This window comes from Equus caballus, chromosome 7 (genome assembly GCF_041296265.1).
Source record: "Equus caballus isolate H_3958 breed thoroughbred chromosome 7, TB-T2T, whole genome shotgun sequence".
Classification (NCBI taxonomy): Eukaryota; Metazoa; Chordata; class Mammalia; order Perissodactyla; family Equidae; genus Equus; species Equus caballus.
In genome coordinates, this window is record NC_091690.1 from 72101486 (window position 1) to 72115336 (window position 13851).

Genomic DNA, 13851 nt, shown 5'->3' on the forward strand with positions numbered 1-13851 from the left:
ACCCTATTTAAAATTGGGTGCAGGATCTGAATAGACATTTCTGCAGGGAAGATATACAAATGGCCAATAAGTACATGAAAAGATGCTCAACATCAATAGTCATTAGGAAAATGTAAATTAAAACCACAATGAGATACTACTTAATACCCACTAGGATGGCTATAATAAAAAAGAAAGACGGGCTGGCCCCATGCCTGAGTGGTTAAGTTCGTGCGCTCCGCTTTGGTGGCCCAGGGTTTCACGGGTTTGGATCCTGGGCGCGGACATAGCACCGCTCATCAGGCCACGGTGAGGTAGCGTCCCGCATGCTACAACTAGAAGGACCCATAACTAAAACATACAACTATGTACTGGGGGGATTTGGGAAGAAAAAGCATGAAAAAAAAAAAGAAGATTGGCAACAATTAGCTCAGGTGCCAACCTTTAAAAAAAAAAAGAAAGAAAGATAATAAGTGCTGGCAAGGATGTAGAAAAACTAGAACCCTCATACACTTCAGGTGGGAATGTAAAATGGTACAGGCACTTTGAAAAACAGTCTGGCTGTTCCTCAAACGATTAAACATAGAGTTACCATCAAGCAATTCCACTCATAGGTGTATACCCAAGAGAAATAAAAGCCGACAGCCACACAAAAATCTGTATACAAATGTTCAAAACAGCATTATTCATAACAGACAAAAAGTGGAAACAATCCAAATATCCATTAACTGATGAATGGATAAAAACTGTAGTCTATCCATACAATGGAATATTATTCAGTCATAAATAGGAATGAAGTACTGATACATGTCACAACATGGAGAATCCTTGAAAACAAACATTATGCTAAGGTGAAAGAGGCCAGTTACAAAAGACCACATACTCTATAATTCCATTTATACTAGATGTCCAGATTAGGCAAATCTATAGAGGCAAAAGTAGACTAGTGGGTTGCCCAGGGCTGGGAAAGTTGAGGAGAAATGGGAAGTGACTGCAAATGAGTATGACATTTCTTTTAAAAGTAATGAAAATGTTCTAAAATCAGATGTTGTGATGGTTGCACAACTCTGTGGCTATACTAAAAACCAGTGAATTGTACACTTTGGGTGAGTTATCTCTCGATAAAGCAGTTAAAAAAAAGAGACAGATTTATGCATAAACGACTATCTCCTGGACAACTGAAGTTTATTTCTTTAAGGTTTAAAGCTTAAATTTTTCCCTTTCTTTTCTGTATTTTAACCGTTTTGTATTAGATTCTCTCCCCCGCCTCAAATAAAATGTATATCTTGTCTTATTTTACAGAGCAGAATGGATGCAGCTGACCTCTTATGTGTCTCTCAGGGTCATTTCAAACACTACCTTTTATATTGTACTATAATAGAGATGCCCGTAAGGGCTAATGGGCCCTAAATGGCCCCTGGCTACCGCACTTTAGAAGTTGTAACTGCCTTGTTGTTGTTAAGTTGAATTTGAATTCCCAACACTTTCTCTGTTTTATTTATTTATTTATTTCTCTTTATTGAGATATAATTGACACACAACATTGTGTAGGTTTAAGGAATACAATGTGTTGATTTGATACATCTATACATTGCAATATGATGACCAAGATAGCATTAGCTAACACCTCCATCACATCACATAATTACCATTTCTTTTTTGTGGTTGGAATAATTAAGATCCAGTCTCTTAGCAACTGTGAAGTTTATAATACAGTATTGTTGCTTATAATTACTATGCTGTGCATTAGATCTCCAGGACTTACTTATCTACTAATTGCAAGAAGTTGTGACTGTTGTTTGGAGTTTCTTTGCGTCCTTCTTCAAGTGTAGACTGTTTAGCTATACTCCTCATTGCTTGATGTGCCTCAGTGTGCCCTCCTAACAGAACTGCTAGAGTTTATAAAACTGCACATAATTAGGCTTATGAAAAACTGCAAAGAAACAATGACTTGGAATTAAAAAAATCAGAGGATCTGGGTTTGTTTTAGTGCTAACATTTATGTGTGGCTGAAGACAAGTATCTGTACCTGAGCTGTAAAACGATGATAATTTCTACAATGCAGTGCTAAAAGGAAGACTAAAGGTGATAACTGTGAAGCACTCAGTATAGTTCCTAGCACATAAAAAGTAAAAAGTACTGACAGTTTGTATCAGACTCTCAGATCTGCTAAATACTGCCTGATTACCTTGGGCAAGTCCCTTCATCTCTTTGTCTGTTTTCACAGTGTTAACACAGGAGAAAAGATCTCCCCTCACCTCACGGAGTGCTGGGAGGGCAAACTGATCATGACTTATTTACATTTTTTTAAACTCCAAAGAGGTACAAAGTATTATTCATTGATCTTAGGATGACAAGAAGATCCTCATTAAATTAAAAATACTGTTTAAAAAAAATGTACTCTCCTCCTTACTAACAGTAGCATCTCCAAATGCAAAGGAATATGTGGTATACACAGAGTATACCACCTGCTATTAGTAAGATGTTTATAGTGTATTCCAGAAAGCCTGCTGCTCATGCCCACTAATCATTTCCAAGAAAAAAAAAATCATTTCCCTTCCTACTACTATTCTCAAATCAATTGCTCAGCAAGTACACATAGAACACTTACTATGCACACAACCTGAGCTAAATGCTGAGGGAAATTCATACAGAACATCAGTTCCTGCCTTCAAAAAGAACACAGGTTATTTTTGTTGGGAGATAATTCTTGTGCAATTAGAGAACACTGAATCTGCTTTCTAGGGATGACCACCAGACCACTGTACCTTTGAATGTGGCTTATGAAAATCAATTCTATGACTTAGCCCTAACTTCAAAAAAGAAAGTGCTAAGTTGTGTCATATAGACTCCCAGGGCTGTACTGGAGAGGGATTGATATAAACTGAGGTCAGAAAGCTTCCCCAAGGAGATATACCTTGAAAGATGGGTAGGATCTGGATGGGCTTAGCGTAGACTGGTAGGAAATGGGATTTTCTCATGAGATAAACGACAGCAACAGAGGTGAGAAAAACCCTAAAAGCCTGATGAGAGAGCAGTCTGTTTGAGGGTAGGGTATATACTGTAAGTTTTATGATAAAATTTGTCAGAGCTATCAACAAATGCCTTATATCTTCTTTTTTTTTTTTTGAGGAAGATTAGCTCTGAGTTAACTGCTGTCAATCCTCCTCTTTTTTTGCTGAGGAAGCCTGGCCCTGAGCCAACATCCGTGCCCATCTTCCTCTACTTTATACGTGGGACACCTACTACAGCATGGCATGCCAAGCAGTGCCATGTCCACACCTGGGATCCGAACCAGCGAACCCCAGGTCACCGAGAAGCGGAACGTGTGAACTTAACCACCACGTGACCAGGCCGGCCCTGCCTTATATCTTATAGCTAACCTAAGTATCTATTATGATAATGTCTTTGCCTCCTAAAATATCTAATGGTGGACAAAAAGAACAATGTCACCTACCCTTCCCCATCCCATACACCCTGAACCATTCCCTACACCTTCCAAGAATGCAGGCTTTCACCCACCTCCATGTCATCTTCCTTTTTCCTCTTATTTACTGACTCACTTCCTTCTTCGTCTTCTTCTTCTTCCTCTATGATTCCTTCCACTATAGATTTTGAGCCTTCTGGACTTGTAATTCCTTCGCACCTAGGTTTAAAAAAAAGTACTATCACACACCTCTCTTCTATACACAAATTATCTCAGAGATACTGCTAATTATGGCCTTTTATAATCAAATGTTAGTTAAAACTTGACGCCCCTGGGAGAAGGGGGATGTGAAAAATGTGCATTTTTAAAATGTGCAAAAAGTAGATCAGGGATGTGGAAGGTCATGGCCAATGTATGATTATACTCCAAGGGCTGGTTTCTAGTTCTTACACCAATACTGACCCACAGAAGGGAGTAACCATTTCCTGAGACATGGTGACAAGAGTTTTACTGGCATTATCCTATAGAATCCTCATAACAATCCTATGAAGTAGCCCTGAAGAGTTTAAAAAATTGCTCAGGATCACCTCGCTCATGAGTGGATGAGGCTGGGAGGCAAATCTAGGCCCAATTAACTCTAAAGCATAGTGCTTTTCTACTGCCCCCTGCTGACAGTAGAACAAGGCTCAGACAGAAAGGTAAAAGGCCTCCACTTTTTAATTAGCCGATAGAAAAGGGCAATTACAATAAACATGGTCAGCTGAACCTTGGAGATTAGAACATCTGATCCAATCAATTACTGTTGTTTTTCTCTAAAAATATATCTCTTTATTATGTAATTAGGTAGAAAAATTATTATTACATGAACAGCTGGTACCATAATTCCTTTTGGAGAGAATTCATTGGAAAAAATACATTGACAAGTGTTAAAGGTAAAAATCCCAAGGGCCTAGGTAGCAGCTAATACCAAGGTCTGCTCTGCATGACAGAGAATTTGTTATTTTGCCCTTGAGAGGGATAGAGAAGGGAGAAGAGGAGAGAGAATAAGCAAGACAAAAAGAGACTGGGATAAACTGAAGGCTCAGTGAAACTTTGGTGGTGGATTTTAAGAATGATAACCTCTCCTTCTCTGTCTCCTCTACCAAACCTTCAGTGAAGTGTATGTTTGTAGATATTTTAAGTGGGGGTTTTCTATGGGACTTGAGGTGTTAGGTTTCACATCTGGGTCAAAGTAGTATAACAAAGAAAAAAAACATGTGCTCTGGATTTTCATAGCTATGGATTGGCAGGTTCAAGAGAATTTCGTTTAGGCAAGAAGGGCAGGAAGGTTCCAGCTGATATCTATGTGACAATGAAAACACACATACTCTTACATACACAGATTTACATATTAAGAGAAAACACCACTTAAATTTACACAGTAAGTAAACTTTTAAAATCACTGAACTACCTGCCATGTAACTTCCTGACAAAATGCTGTATCACTCCTTAGACAAATCAGATCTCAAAATATTTAGCCATTGAAAAGTGGGCAGTCTCACAGCTTACTCAAAGCCTCTGCATTGCGTCTGCCAGATATTACTACTCAAATTGCCCTTTCAGGCATAAAATCCATAATATAGTCAAATACACAGGAGTTTGGAACTGAGCTCTGTCATTCACTAGCTGTGCGACTCTCAGAAAGTCACTTTACATTTCCGAACTTCCATTTCCTCATCTATAAAACAACACTTACCTTAAAGAGGTATTGTAAGGATTAAATGAGATAGTGAAAATGAATTAACGAATTCAGGTAATGATCATCCATGTCTACTAAGATTCAAAACAAGACACAACCAGACATTATTTGCTTCCTGATGGCAGTAAACAATATCAACTATTCTTGCAAACAAATAAAAAACCAAAATAACAACAAAAAAACCCAAATCTGAACCTGATCAAATCTCTGGATCTAACAATTTACCAATATGGGGAACAAAAGAACATATTAAATTACACCTTGAGGAATCAATCAGCAAATTCAGGACGTGGAAAATTCTACAAGGCAAACAACCAAGTTTCCTCAACAAATTAAATTGCAAGGAAAAAAAAATGAAAGAGATAGAAGTGGAACCTATAGATTAAAAGATACTTAAGAGATATATCCATCAATTGCTATGTAACTACTTCTTTTAAATCTGATTGGAACTATAAAAAAATTATTTATGAGACAGTCAGAAATGTGAATACTGAATAGACATTTGATGATATTAAGGAATTGTTGATTTTTTTCGGTGTGATAATAGTACTGTGATTATGTTTAAAGTGTCCTTACCTTTTACAGCATACTGAAATCTTACAGAGGAAATTATGTGTTTGTCTGGAATTTGCTTCAAAATATTTTGTGCTTAGGAGAAGTAAATAGGGGCACAGATGAAAGAAGACTGGCAATGAGTTAATACTGTTGAAAATGGGCAATGAGAATGCCAAGATTCACTGTATATTCTATTTTCATACATGTGAAAATTTTCCATAAGACAAAGTTTTAAAAAGGAGACAGTGTATGTAAAATACCTCGCAGAGTGGCTGGCAAATAGCAGGCATTCAATAATGCCATTATCATTTTCATCAACTCTCATGACCCCTGTCTGTTCTATTGGTTTTGTGACTACATAGCAATATACAGGACTCATGTAACTCTATCCAGGAAGATCAACTGAGCTAAATAATCTTAGCTCACCCTTAAAATGTGGCTTTCACTCAGGTTATGATAGCTTTTGTTCTATAATTTTCTCACAACCAGAAGGAAACTGTAACCAGAATGAAACCATAGCTGCCAGCACTAGAGTGGACACAATTTTTAATGTCCATTCTCAGGGATTCTTCACCTTTTAACACCTAGAGTTGTGTTAATAACGTAATCCAGTATTATACAGAAGACGCCATTTGGCTTCGGGATTTCTTCAAAAAAAGGAGAGGGGCCGGCCCCATGGCCAAGTGGTTAAGTTTACGCGCTTTGCTTTGGTGGCCTGGGATTTCACCGGTTCGGATCCTGGGCGAGGACATGGCACCGCTCATCAGGCGATGCTGAGGCGGTGTCCCACATGGCACAACCAGAAGGACTTACAACTAGAATGTACAACTATGTACTGGGGGGCTCTGGGGAGGAGAAGAAGAAAAACAAAAGATTGGCACCATATGTTAGCTCAGGTGCCAATCTTAAAAAAAAAAAAGAAAGAAAGAAAAAAGAAAAGAAAATCTATACGGCTGGCCCAGCTGAGCTCATCTGTAAAAATTACCTAAATTAATGAAGGCATTCACCAGAATGGTAGAACAGGTGTATGACAAGTAAGCAATCTGTAATTCCCTCACCATGTTTCAGTCTCTAACCTGTCCAAGGGGGAAAAGTAAGACCTACTGTTTTACTTGGCCAACCATCGAGACACGGGCAGACTCCAGATTTCGAATCTGGCCACTCTTCACACTATAAGAGAAAAGTGAGAAGGGAAAGAGGAGGTTATTCAGCATCCATCTTATCATGTCACTAGGGTCGAAGGAATAATTGTGCAGATTCTGTTGGACCTACTAGGAAGCTGTAGCTACCAATGTAGCTTACTATAGAGATTACCATCACTTCCCAGTTGGTTTTTATGGCTACAAGCCAAGTAGTAAAAAGTAAGTATTCAGTTCTGCAAATATTTACCAAGAGGATACTATGCGCGAGGCCTGTGCTCAAGAAGTACACAATTTAGTGGCGAGAAAGAAACATAAACAGGTAATTTTAACATAAGGCAAAGTTCAAAGGAATCACTTTATTCTGAATGAGGAGGTTAAAGAAAGCTTCCCAAATGTCCTGCAACTGAAGACTGAAAATACGAAGTTAAAGGGAAGATAAAAGAGGATGATCAGAGCATTATAGGCAGAGGGCACATTGTGAAAGGAGGCACTGTGATGTAAAAAAGTCACCAGGATGATGAGTTTAGACGACGAAGTGCAAGGAGAACAGGAGAGAGCAAAGACGGAGTGTGACAGAATAGGATAGACAGGCAGGGGCTAGCTCCTAGAGGGCCTTGCAATGCATGATATATAGACTTATGAGCTGAGACTCCATATTAACAGAATAGTCTTCTCAGAGATGTCTACTTAAGTATGCCTAAGAGCCAAGCAAAATGACTGCATGTCCCAGGAAATACTACTTGAAGCAGGTCACCAGAACAATTTCTTTAAATTTCATTTTTTAGCCTAAAAATTCTTGTAAAATTTTAAAGTGCACCCCCGCTTAGATAATGACTTTGTTTCTTATTTTAATGATAAACAGAAGCATTAGAACTGCTACTTCATTTTTCTACCACCAAGTCAATCTACAGAATCCATCAACCTACCAGTGTTTGTAATCATACACTCTGCCTTGATGATTGTTTAATATATGAAATATCTCTGTTCCTATTCAAGGCCAACCTTGGGCACTGGTTCCCATCCCCTCTTGCTTATGAAGACCTTGTCTCCTCTAGTTATTCTGTCTCTCTCCTATGTCACCACTTTTTTTTTCTTTACTGGATATTACAAAACATCCTTTAAAAACATTCTCTAGGGGGCCAGCCTGGTGGTGCAGTGATTAAGTTTGCACGTTCCGCTTCAGCGGCCCGGGGTTCACTGGTTCAGATCCCAGGTGCAGACCTACGCACCACTTATCAAGCCATGCTGTGGCGGGCATCCCACACATAAAATGAGGAAGACAGCACAGATGTTAGCTCAGGGCCAGTCTTCCTCAGCAAAAAGAGGAGGATTGGCAGCAGATACTAATTCAGGGCTAATTTTCCTCAAAAAAAACCCCCGAAAAACAAAATTCTCTAGCCTTTAAAAACATTCTCAACCCCAGATTCACTACTAGATACTACCCCATTTCCACAAGAAAACTTCTCAAAAGAGTTAATCGTACTTGCCTTCTCTACTTTACCTCCCATCCTTTCCCAACTAATATTCCCAACTTATATCAGGTTTCTTTCTCCCACTTATTTTCTGAGATTTCCTTTGTCAAGGTCACCTCCATCATGCCAATTCTAAAGGTCATCTTAGTCCTCCCCTTAGTTGATCTCCCAGCAGCATTTGATGAAGATGCTCTCTCTTTCCTTCTATAAACCTTGCTGTATTCTCTTGGTTTTCCTTCTATCTCATCAACTGTGCCTTTTCAGTTTGTTGGATCTTTCTCTTCTTCCCAAGCTCTAAATATTGTGGAGTATCTCAAAGCTCAGTTCTTCGATCCTTTTTCTGTCAACATCAAATCCCTAGGTGATTGCATCCAATCTTTTGGCTTTAAATATTATCTATGGGATGATGATTCTCTAATTTATCTCTAGCTCAACTTCTTCTAAATAGTATATCTAAGTGCCTACTTAACATTTCCACTTAGATGTAAAATAAGCATTTCTGCTTACCCAAACAAAATTCCTTACTCCCTGCCCCTTACCCACTCCGAAATCTCTTCTCTTTATCTCTACTATTCACCCAATTGCTTGGGCTAAAAACCCAGAAGTCATCCTTAAGTGCTGTGCCTCAGTCTCTCTCCCAATATCCAATCCATTAGGCAGTCCTGTCAGTTCTACCTTCAAAATACATTCCAAGTATGACCACATTACTTCCTCCATTGCCACCCTAGTCGGTGTTTACCTTCATTACTCTCCTATACTACCACAACTGTCTCCTAACCAATTTCCCACTTCTGTTACCACCCTGCCTCTACTCCTTCCCCTATTCTGTTTTCCTCAGAGCAGCCAGAGTGGTGGAACCAAGATGCAAATCCATACCTGTCCAACTTCAAAGCCCGGGCTCTTAACGACTATACCTTACTGCCTCTCATTAGGATGACCAAGATAGCAAAGGCAGGTTCACTTCACTTTAAATTATTACTGAATTAAATAGGTTGGCCTTGTATTTCAACATTTTTTTCAAGTTGGAATAGCCAAAACGGCTATGAGTCATAAACTCAATTCAAATATCCAGCAGAGTATAAAACAGTATTACCAACTATTTCATAGTATTCTTTCCAATTCTCAGGCTCTGAAAGTAGGTTCTAAAAATCAGTAGCTCTCACAAAATCCAGAATGTTTTAACATTCCACAACAGAACCGTTATTTTATCCTGCATCTGGCAATAGAATCAAGACTCTACCTCCGTTAAGAGAAGGTGTACCCTGACCCCCCAGGCTGGACTGAGTACCTGTCTTCTGTACTTCCTGTACTTCCTTCACAGTGTTGTGTTTATATTTACTTGTTTGTATCCCCAGTTTTTGATGATAGGAACTAAGTCTGATTCATCCCAGTTCTTAGATCAGGTACTGACACATCTTAGGTACTAAGAAATGTTTACTGAATAAATTTTAAAAGTTATTTGGAATAATTTTCTCACTGGTTGTTACTGGGGAAGCAGGCAGGGTGCCCGAGGTACATGCTGAGCTGGCAGCAGCTGCATTCTCACTGTTGTGACTGCCCAAGATGGAGAGATCTTTGGTGCTTCTGAGAGAACAGGAATCCTGCATCATGGCAGTGTGAACAAGGGGAGGTAGATGTGACTTCACCAAACACAAACGTCATTCTGGCAAGCCGTATTTGGCATGAGAACTTCTGTCCTAGGAAAATTTCCTAGGATACATTTACCAGATCCTCAATTTTCACTTGATATCTCTGAGTCAGTTAATAAATATGTTCTGCCTTCTAGTGCAGCCAGCAGTATGCTACATGCTGTATGAAAGTACAAAGGAGAGAACAGCTTCTGCACTTTGACGTATGAAAATTAACAATATAAGCATATTCCTTAAGGGAGGATTAGAAGACTTAAGAGGTAAATAGTATAATATAATATAGACAAACGCCTCTAGCAATTTTATGGAGGGAGTGATCTGGGTGGTTTGGAGAAGTCAGAGAAAGGATTCTGGAGAAGGGAATGGAGACGGATTTTGAAAAATAGGTAAGAAGACAAGATACAAGATATTTTATCCCAAGACTGATCTCCTTGGGGGCGGGACATTGTTTCACTCCTCTCTGAATCTTCACCCTTTAGCACAAAGTAAGCATTCAATAAACGTTTAATCAAATAATTGGTTGAATTAATGAATAAATTAATGACTGAACAGCCTTTACTTAAGTGAAGCCATAGCCAATTCTATCAGTGATTTTTATGAAAATTATTTACCCAAAAGGTTTTTATTTACCCAAAACCCAAATAAAAACTGAGAAAGGAACCTATACCCATCCTCTGTTTCTCCATCATTTTCTCTGGAACAAAGAAAGTGAATCTAGAACCATGGGACATCAGAGATGGAAGAGGCCTTAGAGTCTCATTTAGTCCAAACTCTCACCTTAGAGATGGGAACAGCTAGAAAGCAGATGATCCATAATTATTAAGATTCTAGAAGGTACTACAGTGTACTGGAAAAAGGATGGGTTTTAGAAAACTGAGCCAAGTGTGAAACATTTAAAACATTTTTTTAAAAATTCTGCTCCTTACATAAATGTTTCCATACATGATATTTCAATAAAGCTAAGGCTTGGAAACTGAACGATTCCTTTGAACTTAGTGCTTGAGCTGATGAAAAAGGAAAGCTACAATCTAACATTTAAAATATAGACAATATAGATTTGTGGGTTACCTCCATTCAATGGCATTCTCCAGAGACTTGAAGGTTTTAGGACGACCACGTAAGAAATTCTGCATGCTATTAAGTGCATCCATGGCTGTACCTAGATATTAAACAAAAATTTTAACAATAGTACTTAACATATTCAGCATTTACGCTTACTGGGTCAACTGTATACATCTGCCCTCAATGACAGCAGAATTCAGTGATGCTCGGGGGAAAAAAGATGTTGTTTAAGAAAATTCAGAAGACTGATATGATAACCAGCTTCCAAGATGGTCTCCAATGATTTTTGCCCCCTGGTATTCCCTCCCTTGTGTAGTACCCCCACAGTGAATAGGGCTGACTTATATTATATAAGCAATAGTGTGACTTCTGAGGCTGGGTCATAAAAGACATGGCAGCTTCTTTTTAAATGTTAAATAAAATGATGGGACATACATACGATTGAAATATTATGCAGCCATAAAAGATATTTATGAAGAGTTTCTGATGACACAGAAAATGATTATATAATGTGGGGTGTGGGCAAAATGGGTGAAGCTGTCACAAGGTACAAACACTGTGACTATACAGCATGGTGACTATAGTTAATACAGTACTGTATATTTGAAAGTTGTTAAGAGAGTAGATCTTAAAAGTTCTCATCACAAGAAAAAATTTGTAACTAGGGATGGTGATGGATCTTAACCAGCCATATTGTGGTGATCATTCTGCAATATATACATATATTGAATCGTTATGTTGTATACCTCAAACTAAAACAAAGTTATACGTCAATTTTATCTTGAGAAAAAAAATACTTGGAATGCATTTGCCACAAAATAACATTAAAAAAAGGGATATAAAAGACAGAGGGATATACTTCAAGATGAGTGAAATCAACAGTAAATTAAAACAAGATGATAATAGTCTACCATAGATGTCTCTTATAAGTCAAAAGATTTTGATTTGGTCAGAAGTAAAAAAACTTACCTTCCACAACATCAATCATGCACAGACCCAGGAGGCTTGGCACGAGGTTGGATGATGCTGTGTGGACTGCAATTGCACCACCCATGCTATGTCCAATGAGCATAATTGGAGGAGGGAGGTCCCCATACATGGCTTCAACCACATTGCCAACATCTCTGCAAAGAGAAGGGGAAAAAAGTTGGGAATGCTCTCTGACAACACTGTAAAAACAGTTTTCTTTACTAACTTCTTCCTTTGGTCTGTAACTAATAATTCTAGGACTGTAAAGGTCTGTTGAGCCATCTTGCAAACGTACCTATGTAAATCTCCTACCTAACATGCCCCACAGTATCTAAACATGTAGCCACACATCTAGCCCTTCTGATAAGTGGCAGCTTAAGAACTAAGAACCCAAATTTTCTAATTTTCCTTTACATAACAGTTTCACTATTCTACAAATTTAGTATAATTACATAAACATATACCTTTATTTTAAACCTAAGCTTGAAAGTCTGGACAAATCATTTAACTGCTGTACACCTCAGTTTCCCCATCTATAAAACAGGAAAACAATTTTATTAAGCACTATAATGTAGTGAAGTTTGGAGTCACAAGACGAATTGCAGCCTCCATTTATTTTTTACCATGTAGACTTAGATTAGTGATTTAATCTCTCAGATAGTTTCAACATCCATAAAATGAGGATAAGAATATCATTTACTATACTGGATTGCTTTGAGGATTAACTGAGAGAGTTAATGTGAAACTACTTTGAAAAGAGTACAGTGCTACACAAATGTTACTTATTACTTACAATTTGTCATGTAAAGTTGTTTGAAGTATGAACATAAATGTAAGTATAGTGTTCTGAGAAATTAGAAAGACGTTCAGGGCTAATTTTTATTGGCTTCTGTGCTAGTCTTTAATTAGGAGTGGAACTGTTTAACAAAGTCAAACCGTAAAGCTTTGAAAATGAGAACTGAAGTAGGAACTTTGGTTTTTATTTGCATATAGGCCTTCTTTGCTATAGCAATAGGTAAGGTATGGTGTGTTTCTAGAGACCAATGGCTCTACTGTCTTCCTTTGGGAGTAGCTGAGTCAGTCAACTTCAAAAGAGTTTTGTCTTGCTGAGTGTCACTATATATCTCAAGCACTCACATAACGTTAGCCAAATATAGCAGGTGTGGATGTGGGGACACAGCCTTTCAAATATGATCTCCACGGTATTCAGAATGGCAAAGATAAATGTTATTAATTATTTCTGAAGGAATTAATCTTACAACAATTACAGATATGAATAGGTTAACTGGAGCATCTGCAGACAATCTGAATGGGAGATAAAAAGGCCACCCAATTTTATAAACAAAAACAAATAGTAGTTCAATATTCCTTTGAAGTTAAATTTAAGGCTAAAACTTTTGGTTATTAACAGATATAATGAGCAAAATAAAAGGATGCTACGGAAGATTATCTAAGTCTCGGGTCTCCCTAAAATACTAACTGATTTGGAGGGGTTCTGCTTTATGCATGAAGGTGGATAGGGTCTGAAACAAACCAGCATAATATTGTATCTAAGCTTAGGAAAGGTATATTTCATCCAGGTAACAGGCGATTATGATCAATCACTTGATCATCTAGCACCAAAAGAGATTTATTCTTATTAAAGTTAGTCAAAGTTTTCAGTCACCAAGATTAGCGCCTTACTTGAGACATGTCCTGAAATTCCAGAGAAATAAAATACAGATGAAGTAGCAGGGATTACCTACAAATCTACTCTGTAACTGGATATACCATAACTTTGGTACATGCTTTTTAAGGGGATTCTGTCATACTTTCCTGAGAAGCAGTATAGCATATCACAGACATAACAGAAAAAGGA

General features: G+C 38.0%; 1 protein-coding gene across 2 annotated transcripts in view; it reads right to left on the bottom strand.

Annotated features, from left to right (window-relative positions):
* The window catches only part of PPME1 (protein phosphatase methylesterase 1), a 71972-nt gene that overhangs the window by 12423 nt on the left and 45698 nt on the right, over window positions 1–13851 (bottom strand). For both annotated transcript variants that reach the window (XM_023645745.2, XM_070274412.1), the window contains exons 6-9: window positions 11994–12148; window positions 11031–11121; window positions 6804–6869; window positions 3502–3625 (exon numbers count right to left, since the gene is read on the bottom strand). In XM_023645745.2, coding sequence (XP_023501513.1) covers window positions 3502–3625; window positions 6804–6869; window positions 11031–11121; window positions 11994–12148 — 436 coding nt within the window. The remainder of the gene's footprint in view (window positions 1–3501; window positions 3626–6803; window positions 6870–11030; window positions 11122–11993; window positions 12149–13851) is intronic.